The 22,205-nt window shown below is 37.8% G+C and overlaps 1 protein-coding gene across 2 annotated transcripts in view; it reads right to left on the minus strand.

Annotated features, from left to right (window-relative positions):
• Positions 1-22,205, minus strand: part of LOC114653624 (dnaJ homolog subfamily C member 13) — a 331,290-nt gene that overhangs the window by 44,014 nt on the left and 265,071 nt on the right. For both annotated transcript variants that reach the window (XM_051929216.1, XM_028804037.2), the window contains exons 33-40: positions 16,629-16,783; positions 12,224-12,425; positions 7,918-8,033; positions 5,082-5,160; positions 4,040-4,175; positions 3,501-3,685; positions 3,200-3,274; positions 2,735-2,854 (exon numbers count right to left, since the gene is read on the minus strand). In XM_051929216.1, coding sequence (XP_051785176.1) covers positions 2,735-2,854; positions 3,200-3,274; positions 3,501-3,685; positions 4,040-4,175; positions 5,082-5,160; positions 7,918-8,033; positions 12,224-12,425; positions 16,629-16,783 — 1,068 coding nt within the window. The remainder of the gene's footprint in view (positions 1-2,734; positions 2,855-3,199; positions 3,275-3,500; positions 3,686-4,039; positions 4,176-5,081; positions 5,161-7,917; positions 8,034-12,223; positions 12,426-16,628; positions 16,784-22,205) is intronic.

Consider the following 22,205-nt stretch of genomic DNA (forward strand, 5'->3'; position numbering starts at 1 on the left):
AGATTGTTAGTTCAGGTTATTAATAGATAGGGAAACATGCCAAAATTTCTTGGAACTATTTCCCGTTATTACTGGAATTCTTGAAAATTGCTGCAAACTTTTTACATGCTGTTCAGGGAATGAAGGAAATCTTACAAATATTGTACAGTCATTAGTTGACCATACCTTAACCACCAGGTTAAAATTTATTACGTTACAAATAAATAGAGGAATATTCTTATGTATGGGTAAGACCAGGATTGGAAAAAACTGTTTTACATGTATCTATTTTATTTGCAGAATTTATCTACTTTTGATTAATGATGCACTTCCGTTTTTAAGTGAATATTTGCAAATTCTGCTCTATTGGTAAAACTGGAAGCACATGTAATTAAAATAAAGAAAAGCAAACATTAAAAAGAAAAAAATAAATAAAAATACATAACACAATCAAACGAAAATCAGCTAATGTATAGCAAAATGATTACAAATTTAAAGCACTTAAATATTTAATTTGCTGCTTATTGTATAATATATGAAACAAACTGAAGACTTAGAAATGCAATGTTGACAGTTTCTGTTTTTATTAGCAATTCTGTACCCTGCAGAATTAAAAAAAAAAAAACACATTACAGCATGGAAAACATATTTCAGTGCCCACCACTATAAGTACCCTTGATAAAAACGAACAAATATGGCTGTGAAAAAATGCCTTTATTGTTAATTCTCTTGATCTTTCAATCAAAATACTGACAAAAATCTAACTTGTAATACATCCATCATCCAACCAGCTATATCCTAACATAGGGTCACGGGGGTCTGCTGGAGCCAATACCAGCCAGCACAGGGCGCAAGGCAGGAACAAATCCCTGGGCAGGGCGTTAGCCCACAGCAGGGCACACACACATACACCCCCACACACCAAGCACACACTAGGGACAATTTATGATAGCCAATGCACCTAACCTGCACGTCTTTGAACTGTGGGAGGAAACCGGAGCACCCGGAGGAAACCCACGCAGACATGGGGAGAACATACAAACTCCACTTTAAGTTTTTGCAAATTTATTAAAAATAAAAAAATTGAGAAAGCACATGTACATAAGTATTTACAGCCTTTGCCGTGAAGCTCGAAATTGAGCTCAGGTACATCCTGTTTCCCCTGATCATCCTTGAGATGTTTCTGCAGCTTAATTGGAGTCCACCTGTGGTAAATTCAGTTGACTGGACATGACTTAGAAAGGCACACACCTGTCTATATAAGGTCCCACAGTTGACAGTTCATGTCAGAGCACAAACCAAACATGAAGTCAAAGGAATTGTCTGTAGACCTCTGAGACAGGATTGTCTCGAGGCACATATCTGGGGAAGGTTACAGAAAAATTTCTGCTGCTTTGAAGGTCCCAATGAGCACAGTGGCCTCCATCATCAGTAAGTGGAAGAAGTTTGAAACCACCAGGACTCTTCCTAGAGCTGGCCGGCCATCTAAACTGAGTGATCGGGGGAGAAGGGCCTTAGTCAGGGAGGTGACCAAGAACCCGATGGTCACTCTGTCAGAGCTCCAGAGGTCCTCTGTGGAGAACCTTCCAGAAGGACAACCATCTCTGCAGCAATCCACAAATCAGGCCTGTGTAGTAGAGTGGCCAGACGGAAGCCACTCCTTAGTAAAAAGGCACATGGCAGCTCACCAAAAGGCACCTGAAGGTCTCTCAGACCATGAGAAAGAAAATTCTCTGGTCTGATGAGACAAAGATTGAACTCTTTGGTGTGAATGCCAGGCGTCACGTTTGGAGGAAACCTGGCACCATCCCTACAGTGAAGCATGGTGGTGGCAGCATCATGCTGTGGGGATGTTTTTCAGCGGCAGGAACTGGGAGACTAGTCAGGATAAAGGGAAAGATGACTGCAGCAATGTACAGAGACATCCTGGATGAAAACCTGCTCCAGAGCGCTCTTGACCCTCAGACTGGAGCGACAGTTCATCTTTCAGCAGGACAACGACCCTAAGCACACAGCCAAGATATCAAAGGAGTGGCTTCAGGACAACTCTGTGAATGTCTTTGAGTGGCCCAGCCAGAGCCCAGACTTGAATCCAATTGAACATCTCTGGAGAGATCTTAAAATGGCTGTGCACCGACGCTTCCCATCCAACCTGATGGAGCTTGGGAGGTGCTGCAAAGAGGAATGGGCGAAACTGCCCAAGGATACGTGTGCCAAGCTTGTGGCATCATATTCAACAAGACTTGAGGCTGTAATTGCTGCCAAAGGTGCATCGACAAAGTATTGAGCAAAGGCTGTGAAAACATATGTACATGTGATTTCTCAGTTTTTTTTTTTATTTTTAATAAATTTGCAAAAACCTCAAGTAAACTGTTTTCACGTTGTCATTATGGGGTGTTGTGTGCAGAATTCTGAGGGAAAAAAATGAATTTAATCCATTTTGGAATAAGGCTGTAACATAACAAAAGGTGGAAAAAGTGATGCGCTGTGAATACTTTCTGGATGCACTGTAATTATTTCTGTTTCTAAAATCACCATTGGAAACTAAGGCAGCATTCACAAAAGCAATTCTTCTGTGGCATTCACACAAACAAAACATTTCATAATCATCCAAGAGAGTAGCTGAAGATTATTTATGCTTAACTCTTTCATTTATATGATTAATCTTTTGTTTATGTCAGTGTGTGTTTAATTATTGTACAATAAATACTGTGGTAATGCATGTATCTGAGCAAATTTAATTACAATGAACTACCTTTCCATAATACAGAATTCTACAGAGATCCTTGATGATGCTTGGCAGTTCAACAATTTTCTCTCTGCATTCCTCAAATTGAGCTGCAACACTGTAACATCTGCAAACATGGCCACAGACCTAGAACAAAAATAACTGTCATATAAGATCACTTGACAAAGTCAAGTTCATTTTTCTTTGTAAGTCACCACATCAAGAACAGTGAAACATGTAATTTTATACATTTAAAGATAATAGGGTTCTAGAGTAATTATTGCTTTTCCATTGCTTTGAGTAATTCACCTATTTTTAATTCTTTTATTAGCAATTTAAAAACTAAAGCTAAACTTACCAACCACTACAGAATTTTTAGATTCATGGAAAAACAATATTTAAACCGGTGAACATTCAAGGAACTAAATAAGAATTAAACCAAACTAAAAAGCAAAAGTAATGATCTAATATAAGGGAAAAAGTAAATTTTACCTGTACTGCCATATCATCAGTTTTGCTAGTAGCAGTAAGCACAGCTACACATCTAGAAAAAGCTTCTTGTAACACCTTGTAATAAGAAAGGTTTAAAAATAGTTTGTTTTTGAGATACATACAGTATTACACATCTGTTTAATTCCTAATTGCTTTCCTTATGTCAGAATTTACACAAACATTAGAATCGAAATTAAATGGAAAAACTGTCATACATTTAAAACTTAAAAATATTTTTTGTGATAAAACGTTAGGGATAAACTTTTATGTTAGCTTTATACTACATAAAAACAGCTTTAACCTGTATTCCATCTTCACGTCGCAGTTCCTCTGCATTTAGAGCTGAGCAATTAACAGTGTGGAAGGCCAGCTCAGCAGCAGCAGGCAGCAGAGGGGTTGCTTTGGAAAAGAGCTGATCATCTGTGGTCTCCATTGTGATGGTCTTTATAAGCATTGGATATCCTGCATACTTGTATGGTTGGAGATCTCAGAGAGAGACACAAAAAACTTACTTTTTCAAATAATTTTTTTTCAAGAAATATTACAAGGCTTACGTAGACTGTTTCTAAGACAATATTTAAAAGACAAAAAAATTCCTAAAACAACTACAGCATATGAAAAAGAAATAAAATAAAATGAAAATAAGTGTTTATCAGCAATCTTTATTCACATCTTAAGTATGCAAAACTGTATTCTGACAGCACAGGAAGCATACCCATAGCCTTTACATCTACAAATTATGCCTGAAATGCATGATTAATCACGCTTCAGTTTCACACTTTAAGAACAACACTGATTCAAGTATATATTGCAGCTATTGTATTATATACATATATTTACCTTCTCTGTGTCTGTTGAAAAGTATGCTTTGCGTTTTAAGGATTAGAATGATATTTTCTGGGTCTGGTCCATCAACATGTTTTGCAGATTTTGTGCACAAAAATTCATAAGCTTTGTTGACTTTTTCAAACATTTCCTGATAAAGGAACAAAAACATATTTAACATTAACACCCTCCAAATAACAAGATAATGAGGTTTGTAATAATGATCAGTGTTTACCCTAATATTGAAATTAGTGGGTGCACCAGCTGGCCCAGCAACCCATAGATGCTGAGAAGATTTAAGGTGCTGCTATCTTTAAATGTGACATGCCTTTCATCTAAAACTATTGGCAGGTTGTTTCATAACATTTATCTGACACTTTAATGTAATTCAGTTAAAAGTTTGTAAAGTATGAATTCTGTTTTTGTTGCAAAAAGAACTTGCTCACATTGTTTGTTTTGATTTATTTGTACTATCATTTAATTATTTATCTATACCACAAAAGTCAAGTATTCAATAAGCTTTTTCATTTCTGAAAATGGTGAGTATAAAAGATACATTTTATCTGAAAAAAAATTATGCTTTCCCATTACAGATATATTCTACAAATGCTGAATCTTTAGTGGTCATAATTTCAAATGATAAACTGTACATTTTTTGAGTAAACAAAAAAACAGTATGAATTTCAAAAGTTAGTATAAAGCAAATATTGTGAAATACTAGATTTCAGTACTAATCTGAAAATACTAACTTCAAAGAAGTGAAAAAGAACAGCAATTCTGCCTCAACATTTGAAGGCAAAAAAGACATAAGTCAATATGTTGGATTTTCCACTACCTTGCATATCACTAGTCTTTTCACTTGAGGAGTAAATGCATTGAAAGCACTGAAATTCTCACATTAATAGAAATAGATAAAGTGGTAGGTTGATCAAGTTAATTTGATTCTGAACATTACAACAGAGTATATTTTTGTTGTCTGAAAATGGTAATTTGATGTCACAGGATTTTTAAACTTTCTGTGTTTAAAGCTCTGTGTTCCATTAAATGAGAATCTTACCCTTCCTTCTGGATTCTTGTCAGGATGGTACTTTTGTGCAAGCCTGAAATATGCTTTCCTTATTTTGCTTTCATCATGTCTATGTAAATGACAAAAAAAAGGAAATGGATTTTTTAAATACATAAACAATGTAATACAAATGAATTATCAGCTTTTCTTTCAAGATCTAACCTTGTGCTTAAATTTAAAGAGATTCAACATAAAATCTTAACTCTTCCACAGTCCACCTAAAAACCATGGACCTAAAGAGTCACATAAGGCTTATGCTTCTTTTCTGGCCTTTACAAGGTGTTGTGGACAGTTATTCATTTTCGTTATACAGTCATTACAGACTTCATGCCAGATGCTTGACTGATAACTTTCTTATTTAAATTCTATTGTTGTTTTCATCAAGTGATTTGTAACACTGTTACATTTTTTTAACTCTGCAACCTTCTCCTCAAAGGGTTTACTTTATTTTTCAAGTTTCCAGGTGAATTTCTGAACAATTCTATTTCAAATGACTTACTCCACATTTGATTTGCTCAACTGATGGAATGTTCTGTTCACATTTTAACTGTTAATACTATGCAGTACAGTAATGCCTCACCCTATGTCAGTACTTGGTTCCAAAAGGCAAAAGTTTAGTTGAAAAACGACTTAACATGACAAACCCCTAAAAACAATTTTGACCCCCTATAAACAATTAATAAGCATTTCCCTTAAATGCATACAGTTTATTAATGCTACATTAAAAACAAAACAAAAAAAAAATTCTGAAAAAATTTTACACAAGCGATGTCAGTGTTGCTCGCTGGGAATGACGTAGAAGTTAGAGGAGAAGGAGGTTACATTGAAGATGTTGATGGCCAGTTCTCATTGGTAGCAGACAATTGAGATTGAGTGTTGACTCACTTTAAAAACTGGTCTAGAGTGCCCTGAATACTCTTGCTTATCTTTTCATCTACGATGAGCCAATACGGAGCCAAAACGTTGTGATATCCCCCAACATATACTGTGCAAAGGGCTGAGCATTGGGATCCATATCTTCAAAGAATGTGAGACCTTTCTCAATGTGGACAAAGGCCTGCTACATTTTCTTGACGGTGAAGCGACACGGCTCTACCTCTGGAGTTTCTTCTTCTTGGTGCTGCTGTACATGAAGCCCCATCAACTCATTATTTGTTAAAGGCTACTTGTCTGCCTCAAATAATGAAATTAAATTTTTCACCTCTGACTCTATTTGCAGCTGAGCGCTTAACATCACCAAGTCCTTGTTAACCTTGTCAAAGCCCCTGAAATTTTTAACAAACTGAGGGCACAGCTTTTTCCAAATGCCATTCATTCCTGTGCTTGGAACTTCATTCCAAGCAGTGCTTATGTTCATTATGGCCTTGTAAATGTTGTATGCCTTCCAGAAGTCACAGAGTGTGATGCCATCATCTAGCTGTGTTGCAACTACAGCCTGTCTCATGTAGTGGCACTTGAATATGGCAATAATTTCCTGGTCCATCGGTTGAGAGGTGGTGTTGGGAAGGAGGTGGACAGGAACATTGTCTAAAATAAGGAGGAACTTAAATGGGATACCCTTTGCTTTACAGTACTTCTCCAATGCTGGTACAAAGTGGCCGAAGGACAAATCCTCAAAAATTTCACATGTCACCCAAACCTTCTGATTTGACATCCATATTACTGGAAGAGATGCCTTGGGGATGCTTTCAGTGCTCATGGATTCTGGGTGTGATACACTAGCAGTGGTTTTAGCTTAAAGTCACCCGCACAGTTTCCTCCTAACATAAGGGTCAAACAATCTTTTGAAACCTTGAAGACTGGCATAGCTTTTTCTTCCTTGGATATAAATGAATGGTCTAGCATCTTTTTCCAGTATAGACAAGGCTCATCTACACTGAATACCTGTTATGGAACAAATTCATTTTCTGTAATATGCTTCTCCAATATGAAGACACTGTTGCAGCTTAAACCTCATAAACCATCCTGCACTTGCTTTGAACTCTGTGTTATTCTCAACGTGAAACCTTTTCTTGGGGATTGCAAAGAAAGACAACTCTTTCTCCAGAATCAACATCTGGCTTATGGAAATATGCTGACAAGTCTGCCGTTCAATCCAAAGAGAGCAGAAGTTTTTCCATTTCTTCATAAATTGATCCTCTCTTCTTGTTGATGACAGTGTTCTTTATCACTGGAGTTTCATCCTTAATGTGGCTAAAATCTGTTCCTTGTCATGCATGATTGTCAATAACATAATCCAATTCAAACCAAAAGCACAAGCAATGGCAGCTACCTTTACAACCCTTTTGTGATGTTTTATCATGCTAACCTTATCTTTTAATAATATAGCATGACACTTAAGGCTAGCATTAACATTAGGAACATTCTTAGTAGCCATGGGGACAAATATTAAAGTCACAAATACAGCACAAATGAGACACTGTGAATGCAACACAAACAAGACACTGCGAATAACACAGTTTGTTTGAGCTGAGTTGGTGCGTGCGAACAACAACGCCGTCATGCAGTGGAATGCAGAGTTATCAGCACCAAATACCAGGTAAATCAGACTATTTTTTAATTTATAAGCTTTTACTTGATTTTATCAATTTCAATATATTATTTTACATATTAACATCGGCTGACCAACGTAAGGTTGTGTAAATCGAGTTAAAACAATTTGTATTTTTTCCATACATTTTTAACAAAAAAATGACGTAAAGTCGAATTCGATGTTAACACAAACCAATGTATGATGAGGTAGTACTGTAATTTTAAAAACAATCATGTTTTAAGTTTCTGCTTTTAGACACTAGTAGAAAGGAAGATAACAATGACTGCTACTTACTGGCCTTGGACTCTAGGAAGATTCAAAACTTCATATGCATCTTCTAGTGACATTGATGGTGGCTTCTTTTCCACTTCCTTTTTCCATGCTTCAAGGGAGTCTTTTAGGAGTTTCACCTAAAAAAAGAAAAGAGCATAAAAGGTAAAAATGCACTACCTGCAAATGTGTCCCTGTGTATTACAAGAAGCAGTTATGATTAAACAAACACATAGACAATACTAATTAGAAAAAAGGATCTTTAAAAGTGGAAATTAGATTAATTTAATATGAATACTGACATGCAGCTAATGGTACAAAGCAGAATACCGAATCACAACCTACAATATGAATCATACTGTGTCTCCAAATGACTTCTTGCTTCTACAAAAGCTAATTTTAGATTACATTGTAGCTCCAATGTGAAAATTCATTTGCAAGATGCTGACCGCACTCGGACAACTAGGAATGCTTTTCGCCATCCTGTACAATTAAGAAGCATCATGTAAGGCCTTTTTTCAGCATACAGAACAGGAAAGCTTCTGGACTTGACCTTGTTTCAACATGGAAGATCAATACATGTGCTATTCACTTTGCATCTATTATTATTGATATTTTCAATCTTTTATTTACATAGGTAGTATAAAATTACATACTATAATAGCTCTTCCAAAAGCAAGTACTTTAACTTCCCTCAGTGACTACATTACTGTTAACCTACAGACTAACAACAAGCTTGTTGTCTCAGGTTTACATGGCCTAAAATGCAAACAGATCAGTGAGAAATGCAGTGCACACAGAGCTTATTTATATACTTCAACATCTAGAATCACCAAGAAAAATCCTCTATCAATTTAAAAGAATTATTGCTGTGAAATTAATTGATAAACTGAAAAAATATACTGAAAGATACTGCAATTAATTGACCACATTTTTATATTCTTTAGATTTCCTTTCTGGCATACTGCAGGCATGCTGGATGATGCCATTTCTAAGCTTCTCACTTTAAACTTGCGTACACCACAAGGTTGTTACTTATTACCACTATTTTATATTCTGTTGGTCTTTCTCACAGTCTTAGCTCCAAACTTCAAATAAATCTGAATGTGCATTACTATTTGAATATTCAAAAGTGATTTTTTTTTTCACTGAAGAAGTGACAGATGCATGTGCCTCCTCCTGGCAGGTAGGTGGGCAACATTACTTCCATGACTAATATTGTAGTTCAACACATCCACTGTAGTAGTTCCACTCTCATCAAGAATGCTCAACTAAGGAAGTTAAAGTAGTGTAGAGTGTCACAGGAAACAATGACCTCTTTCTACATTTTTATTAATGAAAGTGTTTTGATCTTCTATATTACTGTTTGGTATGGTAATAAGTCCGCTAAGGACCAAAGGGGACTAAAAATAGTTCAGTGTCATAATAAAATAGTGTCATCTTCTCAGTGTTTTCACTCTACTCTTCAGGACTTAAACATAAAACCCTAAACAACGTATCTGACTTGTCACATCCTCCAATCACCTTCTTGGTAAACTGAAAAGACATACCAACTCACAGGATGTGAGATGCATTAAAACCTTTACTTTGCAGTAATCAGAATGAATATATATATTTTTTAATTTGAATGAGCCTCACTCAGCTGATTTCTGGCAATTAGTGCTATTATGACATTTACTACCTTGGCATTAACCTTAAGCATGACACAGGCTCGAAATTCTATGTAAATATGATTAAGCCTGAAAAAGACTCAGGGTAACGTGTAATGATCCACTTTACAGTGTTAAGTCTGAATACCTCTTGGGATTGTATTCTGCTGACATCTAGTGAATGAAATAACACCTTGCTCCAATAAAATCATAAAATATTTTCATGCACTCTGCCATTCTTAGCTTATCAATATTAATGAGTGGGGTGGAGCATTCAATAAAAAAAACAATGGCAAACAAAAAGGTGTAAAGCCAGTTTCAGAACAGATGAAAACTGAATCGAGTGCTCAAATCGACATGAATTGGTCATGAGAAACTGACACCTGTTTAGTAAAATCTGACCTGCTATGTTTCAGTGATGTTTGTGTTAAGTGTCCGCTTCAAATTACTGCTGATAATCCTTATACATTTATGGGAAACCCCAATCTAAAGATGTCTGTTGATCATGATTATGTAGACTAATTATGATTTGTCGATGAATGTCTGGTGGAGAAAATAGCTATTAAAACGAAATGTAATATACTGCTCAATGTTGGAAATGTCACAGTAAACCATTTGCTTGTTTCAGTAACTGGCAGCCTGTACTTGCAGATGAGAATGGGTGATTTTAGTCTTCTGATACTGCAGGGCATAATAGGCAAACCACTCCAGAAGATGGTACTGTTCTACAAATGGGTTGTTGTAGACATCTATTTTCATAGAAGTCATGTTATCATATGTCATTATGAAATGCAGTACTCCCCCAGAATCTGAGGGGATATGTTCCATACTCCCCTTGAGATTAAAGAAGTTCGCAAATAATACCTAACCCTATGCATTTACTTTTTTTAACATACATACCTATGATTCTTTAATAGGTTTATAATGAATACTTTAATAAATTTAAACACAATGAAAATGATGTACTTTTCCATACAGTACTGTATAGTATAATTACAATAGCCTAGTATAGTACTGCATTTTTAGGCTTACACGGATTCTTAAATCTATATAAGGATCCCTTAGCTGAAAATAATGGCTTGCACTTTTCAGTGGATCTATTGCTCATATAGGCGCAATGCTTTCTGATGAAAACTGTTACTGTCAACCGGAACATCCTGTTTGTTCATATCTTCCAAACACAAATGTAATACTTTTTTTTTCATCTTCACCAAATATTTATTAAGCACTAGAGACGCAACTTCATCTTTCTTTTTTTATCACTTTAAAAATTGATGGTTCATCCTTGCTGTACATTCTGGCAGCTTCAGCATTATGACTTTTTATCTATCAATATTAAATCAAGAGTTCCGATTTTCTTACTTAAAAGAAGGACTTCACACCTTCTCTTATTCTTAGAAGAACTGCCAGCATCACTATGTTTGTGGTTTGGGGCTAAAATAAGCAAAATAAATTTATATTTATAGCCATACAGTGAGCATGGAGAATGTTTACACCATGGATGCTACAGCGTAACTAACAGTGAGGGGGAGACTGGTTGGGTAGATGTAAAATGAGAAATCAGTGAACAATGGGATCATTTATGCTGCACAGTTAATTAAATGTCATGATTTTTTAGTTTTGGGATTTTCTTTATTTAATATGTTAAAACTGCAGGTAATTGAAATAATGGTTGGGAAGCTATGGTTGAAGGGGGAACACAGTACCTGTATTTCATCAATAACAATAACTATGATGAATTCAATCACCCAGCAGTGAAACTGTAAAAACAGTAGGATGTGTATCAAGCAATTATCAAAAAAGTGCAGAAGGTGCATGTTCCCGATTGTGACATAAGCAATGACAACAGACTCATGGATTACAAGGGAAGGCCGTCATGGACACAGTACATTGCAACCAAATGGACATGATTCAGTATAAAGTACTGCATGCTGTGTGAAGCAAGGTCTGGGTACATCTGAACTATATGCTTAATGCCAGTAGAGGGACCAAGTGGGATGGCAAGTACAGTCAATATGATCATGCAAGTCAGGTACTGACATTCTACCCTGTCATGTGCAAGCAACAGAAAAAAACACTATAAAAAAATCTTTTGACGTCTGCTCGAACAGTATGTGTGTTGATGACGGTTTCAAAACATATCACAATATGCAGATATACTAAATATGCATAAATACAGAAGTGGACATTAGACATGCCTTTCTTACTGTGAATATGTTGATGTTTTGGTATTTACAAGTTTCAACATTTTTTGTTGTGGAAAAAATTTCAACAGGGGTAAAGCACACAAAGGAGCTTAAAGGAACTCACACTCATAGTTGAAAATGGTCTTTAAAATCTCTAATTCGATAACTAGGCAAGAATCTATCTAGAGATAAGAATCCAAAATATTATGTTTGCAATAGTCTATATTAACAGATCACCAATTCATTTTCCTAATCCTGTTACTTAATAAAGTGTGCGGAGCCACTGCCTATACATGCAACACCAAGTTTAATGTAGAAACCAACCCTGGATAAGCTACCAGCTAATAGAGTACACTGAATATCACACAAACCACACTCAATTGCATTTCTAAAATTATTTTCAGCTTGTTGAAGAAAACAAGAATATCAATTATGATATGAGGTTTTAAACCACCAGAAAAAAAACAAACAATTTATTTCAAAACAACTACTCACAGGATCTTTTATGGGCCAGTTAGGGAATTTCAGAGTATCACAAAGATGCTTGAGGTAGTAAATATTACAGAACAGTTCATTTGCAAGCTGAGGATAGTTAATAGAAGGAATTGGACAATACTGATAAAGTGCTCGGGTGTTGCTTTGAAGACGAGGTGAGAAATCAGCAAGATGTGCAGCTATCTTCTCAATCATCAACCGTCTGAAAAAAATAAGGGGAAAAAGAAAAGAGATTGTGAAGTTTCACAGCCTAAGTGGAAAAAAGTAAAGGTTTTGGTCATTGTGTGTACATAATAAGTCTAGTTTTGTTTTCCTATGACACAACTCTGACTTTTTTTAATATCCAATACAGTTCAGAGGCTCCATACTGTGCATGTTGCATAAAACAGCAAAGAAATAACAAATTTGAGAAAACTGAAGAATTAAAAGGAAGAATACACTCAGCATCTGTCACAGGTATCAAGGCTCTGTAGCACCACTGCTACCCCTCGCAGAAGAGCATTCTTATAAGTTAACCTTGGTCACTATCAGTCACAAGTGAAATCAGACTTTTGCCATCTCAAATGAAAATATCAATTATTCCTTGTTACTAAAGAAATTAAAAGTTAAATAGGTTACCAGTAGTCCTTATGCCTCTCCACACCCATCTGACCTGTGGGCATTAACATGAATATAGCCATAACTCAATGTTTTGCAGCACTGTGTAATACATGGTATCACTTATAGTACCAGTTAAAATTATGTGTTAATGAAAAGAAATTTCATTTGATTTTAACATGTGACTGCTTTGAAGAATTTGTTTAAACAATGATTCATGTAACATAGAACCACTAGAAAAAAATAGTAAGTATTTATAGCCAGACTTGACTGAAGAAACTAAACACAAAAGACAAATACACCTACTGACCTAGTTTAAGTCAATGAATTTAGAGGACATCTCCAACAACAAAAAATAAAAATAAAAAAAGTAACAGTGATAACAGAATGTAATAATGTATTAGTAGGATACAATAAATACATGTTGTTTAACATTACTGCGGTGGGTTGGCACCCTGCCCGGGATTGGTTCCTGCCTTCTGCCCTGTGTTGGCTGGGATTGGCCCCAACAGACCCCCGTGACCCTGTGTTCGGATTCAGCGGGTTGGATAATGGATGGATGGATGTTTAACATTACACTGCAATACTATGTAGCTAAAAATGTAGCCCAAACAGGCTTATGTAGAATCCAGTTCAAATGATGTAAAAACGGCATTGATTAATGACCAATTGTTGGCTACCTTAATGGAGAGTAGGTCTGGAGCTCTACTTAAAAGGTACATTTTATGTCAGTGAAATTATAATGTGCAAATAATGCAGCTGTGTTTTAAGTGCAACATTCTGTAAATAATGAGTACATATTTGTTCACTCTATGCTTACAGAGTGACACTTATATAACTCGCTTCCACTGACTTTTTTTTTTTTTTTTTTTTTTTTAATTGGTGCTGGCCAATAAGCAACTTGAACACGCATCTCTACTGGAATTTAACTAACTTGTATAGGTGTTTTGTTTAGTCACCTGGGGCCTCATGCATAACGCCGTGCGTAGAATTTGCACTATAACATGACGTAAGCACAAAAGCCGAAATGTGCTTACAAACAGAAAAATCCAGATGCAGGAATCTGTGCATTCGCCAACTTCCGCGTTCTTCCACTACATAAATCCCGCTCAGCGTGGAAATAAACGCACGTGCACGCGCTTGCTGTCCCACCCCAACTCCTCCCAGAATTACACCTCTTTGAATATGCAAATCAATATAAATAGCCCTTAAGCCCAGCGTTCTGTGAAAAGGCAATGGCAAAAGTACGAGGAAAAATAGAAGAATTTCAGCGAATACCAAATGGAGGCAAAGAAAAACGTACTATTTGTTGGTTTAAACAGTTATATAAGCAACAAAAGGAAGTTGATCGAGTGACATAGCATGTCGGAGAAACTTGAAAGCTCAAGTTCAGAAAGTCGCACAGTGCCTGAAATAAAAAAGTTGTCATATATCAAAGTCGGCGTGAAAAGGCGAGTCGTAGCCCACCGTCTGAGTGTCATATGAAAGCTTATTAGGGTACAGTGGGGAAAAAAAAGGCACACAGTGTGAAAAAAGCACGAAATGTCAACTTTAATCGTGAAATTTGCACTTTAATCACGTAGTTTATTTTGTCATTAAAGTAGAACATCATAAACTTCATCTTAAAATCGTTTAAGTTACTAGTTTCTCAAATCCCATAGTAATTAAAGTAGCACGTTAAATGCTTTGTTGTGTATTTGATCTTATATGTGCTCTATGTGCCAGAATCACTATGTGCTCTTCCTCCGACAGGACACAGAATCCATTACATTTGTAATATTACAGCTCTCTGAATAATTAAAATACTGACAAGTATACTTGATATCATTTTCATGATGATATGAGTTAAAGCATGTTATTAAACATGGGAACACGGTGGCGCAGTGATTGTTCATGTCTTACAGCAAGATGCTTGCTGCGCCATGTGCGACCTTCAATGAAATGCTTTATTACAGAAGTACTGTCTTTTTCAAACGTACTAACCCCCAATTCCTGTCCTTACTTCTCTTTCTCCAAATACCCAATCGCTACACAATCAGCTCTGTAATAGACGTTAAGCCATCTGTAAGCTTAGAACGCCGATTCTTCAAAACTTTTAAGGAACATCGAAATACCTTCGTAATGTTTAATTATTCTATCCATCTATCCTTCCAGTGTCGCGCCAGCCACAGCATGAATACAGCGCGAGGCAGGAACAAACCAAGAACGAAGCTCAAGCTCGCTAACGCTGCGGCACCGTGTAGTTAAAGTTTCATCTGTATAATATAATCAACATATTTTGCTGCATTTCATCTTAAAACTGATATCGTCATCATAAGTAAATACGTGCTTTATAAAGTGGCTCAGGTTGTGCAATATTATAACTGTATCTTAAGTACAATTACCTCATGGTAACTTGCAAGTACAAACAGTTCTACAAGGAGCACTTGATGGACTGACTGAGTGCGTGTATAGTTCTTGGGATGAAACTGCTTGTGAACTGCGAGGTCCGAACAGGAAAGGCTGTGAAGCGTTGGTCGGATGAGAGCAGTTCAAATAGCGAATGGCTGAGGCAGCGAGTGCTTGATGCTGAATACCGATAATTCTCTTTCCAATCGCTGTAGATCTGTGATTCACACTCAGATAGAGTGATATAAATACCCCGAGTGGTGCAGTGCGAGTAATATGAAAAAAGATGATCCGCTGTGGCAACCCCTAATGGGAGCAGCTGACAGGAGAAGAAGGTGCAGTGAGAGTAACAATGCTAAAGCAGTTATGGTATTTAGAATAGTTTGACCATTCTGTGGACCATTATATTGTTACAGGTTAATTACAACCAGATGCATTAAATTTATGAACGATATGCGGTTAAATTCAGTGTATTTTATAAAGCCGCCGTCGTGGATGTGGATCTAAGAAAGGGTAACCACACCGGAACAGTAGCACTGCTTTGACGCTGGGTGCTGCCAGTCTGCAAAACTGAGTGGAGAACTTGTGTTCGACAGGGTATGAGGTACCGTGGAAAAGTGCATGGCTTACGCCAAGTGTAGGTTTTATACATCGCGATTTGAACGTGGAAACGTTCTTACGCAACATTTCTGTGCGTACGCACCGTTTATACATGAGGCCCCTGGAGTGTCTGTCGGGTGAAGAAAATATGAAAATACAAAAAATATATAATTTGGAGTGACCTCATTCAAGCTGACTGTAACTGATTTAAACCATATGAACAGCGTGGTGTATCTGTGATATCTCAATGAAAGGTTTCTTTCCTGACCAATTTCTGTACAGAATAGGTCTGCCAAAATTCAACAAATCTGCTATATTGGAAGCCAAGTTGTCTCATACAGATGGACAGACAGGCAGGCAAGACAGTCAAACATGGTGATGGCAGTAGGTAACGTTCTCATTATATCCAAACACACTTAAAAACAGTTGAAGGTATTAACATCAGCCCTGGCAAAAATTACAATGCACTCATATGCTAAAGGGATGAAATACCCACTTAAGTAATGCCAATACTATAGGGTGGTCCAGATCTAACTATGCAACTTTTAATGCAATGCAGGAAAATAATGCAAGACAAAAGAATTGTTCAAAATATCTTGCAATAAATGAATGCAGGGCAGGTGCTGCCATCTATCGGCAACAAAAATATTGTGAATTCTCTATGTAATAAACTTAATAAGTTATAGCGTAATGAAAATTGCATGGTTAGAACTGGACCACCCCGTATTTAAGAAAAAAACAAGAAAATTAAGAGTATGTCAGCTTCATAACTCAAAATTATTATAGGCATTATGTTACTCTTGAACCATGAAAGCTTTACCTCATTTCACTGCTCCAAATTGCTTCTGGTGTATCAAATTCTCCAAGAAAAATCTCAGAAAATCGTTCTGCATCATAATTTTCCAAGTAACAAACCATGGCTTCAGGAAAAATGTTGCCAAGAATGCTTCTTTGTACAATATCTTGACCCTTCGTCTAAAAACCATAACATAAAAAAGGAATAAACACTAGTATGCTGTTATATTCTGCCACGTGCCTCAATACTATGCATATGCTTCAGTCACAACCCCTCGCCAGTTTATGGACATGTCCTGCTGAGACTGGGCCTCATAACAGCTTAGCATGGAGTCATCTAACATGTAAGAATCTTCTTCAAGGGGTGAAAGGAATCATTTGTGAGCTTCTGATCCAAGGAGCAGAATTAGAATAATGGGCATGTGTTTTACCCTGTAAAAACCCATTCAGACTCTAAGCAATAACAGATTGTGGGAAATAATTACTTTTGATTTGGCTTTTGAACAGTTTAGTTAGTTTATTTTTTTTTCTCTTTGGCACAACTATCTTATCTTTTAGATATATTTTTTGGTCTGTGCTTTTGTTTGTGCTTCTCATGTATATGCGTCCCTAGTCTTGTAGAAGATCATAGCCAACAGATTAATAAATATTTTGCAATATTCTTTCATTCAGCATTCATTACCCAAGACGCTTAATCAGTTTAAGTACATTCCGCAGGGAACCAGAGTATATCCGGACAACATTGCCATATTAAATTATTAATGTAACTTGACTCGGCTAATGTAAAGTTATGGATGTATGTGAAATCAGAAGAGAAGGCCTGGAAGTTACTCACCGCAACGTGTCTCAGTTACTTTGTGTTTTATATTTCTAATTAATTTAGACCAATTTGCAGAGATCTGCTTTCATTTTGACTTTAAAAAGTCTTTTTTGGTTGATCAGTGCCAAAAAAGCCAAATAAACCCAATGTGATACAGCATCATATAACAATGAAATGTGAAAACCTCCAATTGGGTAAATATTTTTGACAAATAATATATACACTTATCGATTGCAAGATTAAAACCACGGACAAGTGAACAGATTAACACTGATTATCTCATAATAATGGCACCTGTCTTAGGGGGGAGTATTTTTGGCAGCAAGTGAACAGTAAGATCTTGAAGGTGATATGCTGGAAGCAGAAAAAAATGGGGAAGTGGGAGGACTGAAGCAGCTCTGACATAGGCCAAATTGTGAAGGCTAGATGATTAGATCAGAGCATCTCCAAAGTGTCAAGTCTTGTGGGGTGTTCTCAGTATGCAGTGGCTAGTACCTACTAAAAATGGTCCAAAGAAGGATAATCGGTGAACCTGCGTCAGGGTCTTGAGCACTCAAGGCTTATTGATGTGTGTGGGGAATGAAGGATGGCTCATCTGATCAAATCCTACAGAACAGCTACTGCAGAACAAATGGTTGAAACCCTTAATGTTGGCCATGCGAGAAAGGTTACAGAACACACAAGTGTAATGTAGCTTGCTTCATATGGGGCTGCATAGCCGCAGACCAATCAGACTGCTTATGTTGACCACTGTCCAGCAATGCAAATACCTATAATGAGCATGTGAGGATCAGAACTGGACCATGGAGCAATGGAAGAAGGTGGCCTGCTCGGATTAATCATATTTTTTTTGGATCATGCGGACAAGGTGGGTGCGTGTGCATTGTTTACCTTGGAAGGAGATGGTAGCAGGATACACTACAGGAAGAAAGCAAGCCAGAGGAGGTAGTGTGATGCTCAGGACAATGTTCTGCTAGAAAACCATGGATCCTGCTATTTATGTGGATGTTACTTTGACACATACCACCTACCTAAAGATTGCTGCGACCACATACACACATTCATGGCTACAGTATTCCCTGATGGCAGTGGCCTCCTTCAGCAGGATAATGCGCTCTGCCACACTGCAAAAATTGTTCAGGAATGGTTTGAGGAACATGACAAAGTGGTCAAGATGTTGACCTTGCCATCAAAATTGCCCAGATCTCTATTCATTTTAATGTCTGGTGGGATGTGCTGGAAAAACAAGTCAGATCCATGGAGGGTTCACCTTACAACTTATATGACTTAAAGGATACGATGCTAATGTCTTAGTGCCAGACACCACAGGACACTTACAGAGGTCTTGTGGAGTCCATGCCCCGATGAATCAGTGCTGTTTTGGCATCTATATATACAATATATATATCCATCCATCCATTGTCCAACCCGCTGAATCCGAACACAGGGTCACGGGGGTCTGCCGGAGCCAATCCCAGCTAACACAGGGCACAAGGCAGGAACCAATCCCGGGCAGGGTGCCAACCCACCGCAGGACATACACAAACACAACCACACACCAAGCACACACTGGGGCCAATTTAGAATCGCCAATCCACCTAACCTGCATGTCTTTGGACTGTGGGAGGAAACCGGAGTGCCCGGAGGAAACCCACGCAGACACGGGGAGAACATGCAAACTCCACGCAGGGAGGACCCGGGAAGCGAACCCAGGTCCCCAGATCTCCCAACTGCGAGGCAGCAGCGCTACCCACTGCGCCACCGTGCCGCCATATATATATATACATATATATATATATTAATATTATATATATAATATATATCTATCTATATATATATATATATATATATATATATATATATATATATATACACACAGTGCATCCAGAAAGTATTCACAGCGCATCACTTTTTCCACATTTTGTTATGTTACAGCCTTATTCCAAAATGGATTAAATTCATTTTTTTCCTCAGAATTCTACACACAACACCCCATAATGACAATGTGAAAAAAGTTTACTTGAGGTTTTTGCAAATTTATTAAAAATTAAAAAACTGAGAAATCCCATGTACATAAGTATTCACAGCCGTTGCTCAATACTTTGTCGATGCACCTTTGGCAGCAATTACAGCCTCAAGTCTTTTTGAATATGATGCCACAAGCTTGGCACACCTATCCTTGGCCAGTTTCGCCCATTCCTCTTTGCAGCACCTCTCAAGCTCCATCAGGTTGGATGGGAAGCATCGGTGCACAGCCATTTTAAGATCTCTCCAGAGATGTTCAATCGGATTCAAGTCTGGGCTCTGGCTGGGCCACTCAAGGACATTCACAGAGTTGTCCTGAAGCCTCTCCTTTGATATCTTGGCTGTGTGCTTAGGGTCGTTGTCCTGCTGAAAGATGAACCGTCTCCCCAGTCTGAGGTCAAGAGCGCTCTGGAGCAGGTTTTCATCCAGGATGTCTCTGTACATTGCTGCAGTCATCTTTCCCTTTATCCTGACTAGTCTCCCACTTCCTGCCACTGAAAAACATCCCCACAGCATGATGCTGCCACCACCATGCTTCACTGTAGGGATGGTGCCAGGTTTCCTCCAAATGTGATGCCTGGCATTCACACTAAAGAGTTCAATCTTTGTCTCATCAGACTAGAGAATTTTCTTTCTCATGGTCTGAGAGTCCTTCAGGTGCCTTTTGGCAAACTCCAGGCGGGCTGCCATGTGCCTTTTACTAAGGAGTGGCTTCAGTCTGGCCACTCTACCATACAGGCCTGATTGGTGGATTGTTGCAGAGATGGTTGTCCTTCTGGAAGGTTCTCCTCTCTCCACAGAGGACCTCCCGAGCTCTGACAGAGTGACCATCAGGTTCTTGGTCACCTCCCTGACTAAGGCCTTTCTCCCCCAATCGCTCAGTTTAGATGGCCGGCCAGCTCTAGGAAGAGTCCTGGAGGTTTTGAATTTCTTCCACTTATGGATGATGGAGGCCACTGTGCTCGCTGGGACCTTCAAAGCAGCAGAAATTTTTCTGTAACCTTCCCCAGATTTGTGCCTCGAGACAATCCTGTCTCGGAGGTCTACAGACAATTCCTTTGACTTCATGCTTGGTTTGTGCTCTGACATGAAGTGTCAACTGTGGGACCTTATATAGACAGGTGTGTGCCTTTCCAAATCCTGTCCAATAAACTGAATTTACCACAGGTGGACTCCAATTAAGCTGCAGAAACATCTCAAGGATGATCAGGGGCAACAGGATGCACCTGAGCTCAATTTCGAGCTTCACGGCAAAAGCTGTGAATACTTATGTACATGTGCTTTCTCAATTTTTTTATTTTTAATAAATTTGTAAAAACCTCAAGTAAACTTTTTTCATGTTGTCAGTATGGGGTGTTGTGTGTAGAATTCTGAGGAAAAAAATGAATTTAATCCATTTTGGAATAAGGCTGTAACATAACAAAATGTGGAAAAAGTGATGCGCTGTGAATACTTTCCAGATGCACTGTATATATATATTATACTAGTCATTTAGCCCGTTACAATAACAGGCGCTAGAACAGTAGTGCATAAACATTAGTAGGAACAGTCTATATTAAATGGCAAGGGACTTTGACCTCCTTCTTTTTGTTGGTCGTATTTTTCTTTCTTTCAGCCTTTCTTTTGTTGATGTTTACTTGCTGAGCTGACCGTTCTTTGTGGGCTGCCGCCGTGTATTTTGTGTCTTTAATTTTCTGCGACAGTAATACTGTCTTCTACGTCCGCTGGCTTGTACGTCCGTAATATACCTTTAATTTTCTCTGGCGGTAATACAGGCGTGCGCGTCGGTAATATGCCTTTAATTTTCTCTGAGAGTAATACTGGCTTGTATGTGGCTGTAATATGAGTCACTGTATTGTGTACCTTTAATTTCCTCTTGCATTAATACTGGTTTGTATTTCCGTAAAACGCTTGTAACTTTCTCTGACCGTAATATCGTGCATCGCACCGTGCCCCGCGCATGCGCACTTCACCAGAAGACACACACACACGGACATCTGGACGCACACAGGGATTTTATTAAAGAGGATATATATATATATATATATATATATATATATATATATATATATATATATATATATATACGGGTACGGAAAGTATTCAGACCCCTTCAATTTTTCACTCTTTGTTATATTGCAGCCATTTGCTAAAATCATTTAAATTTATTTTTTTCCTCATTAATGTACACACAGCACCCCATATTGACAGACAAAAAAAAAGAATTTTTGAAATTGTTGCAGATTTATTAAAAAAGAAAAACTGAAATATCACATGGTCCTAAGTATTCAGACCCTTTGCTCAGTATTTAGTAGAAGCACCCTTTTGAGCTAATACAGCCATGAGTCTTCTTGGGAAAGATGCAACAAGTTTTTCACACCTGGATTTGGGGATCCTCTGCCATTCCTCCTTGCAGATCCTCTCCAGTTCTATCAGGTTTTATGGTAAACGTTGGTGGACAGCCATTTTTAGGTCTCTCCAGAGATGCTCAATTGGGTTTAAGTCAGGGCTCTGGCTGGGCCATTCAAGAACAGTCACAGAGTTGTTGTGAAGCCACTCCTTCGTTATTTTAGCTGTGTGCTTAGGGTCATTGTCTTGTTGGAAGGTAAACCTTCGGCCCAGTCTGAGGTCCTTAGCACTCTGGAGAAGGTTTTTGTCCAGGATATCACTGTACTTGGCCGCATTCATCTTTCCCTCGATTGCAACCAGTCGTCCTGTCCCTGCAGCTGAAAAACACCCCCACAGCATGATGCTGCC

This window comes from Erpetoichthys calabaricus, chromosome 6, assembly GCF_900747795.2.
Source record: "Erpetoichthys calabaricus chromosome 6, fErpCal1.3, whole genome shotgun sequence".
In the NCBI taxonomy this organism is placed as follows: Eukaryota; Metazoa; Chordata; class Cladistia; order Polypteriformes; family Polypteridae; genus Erpetoichthys; species Erpetoichthys calabaricus.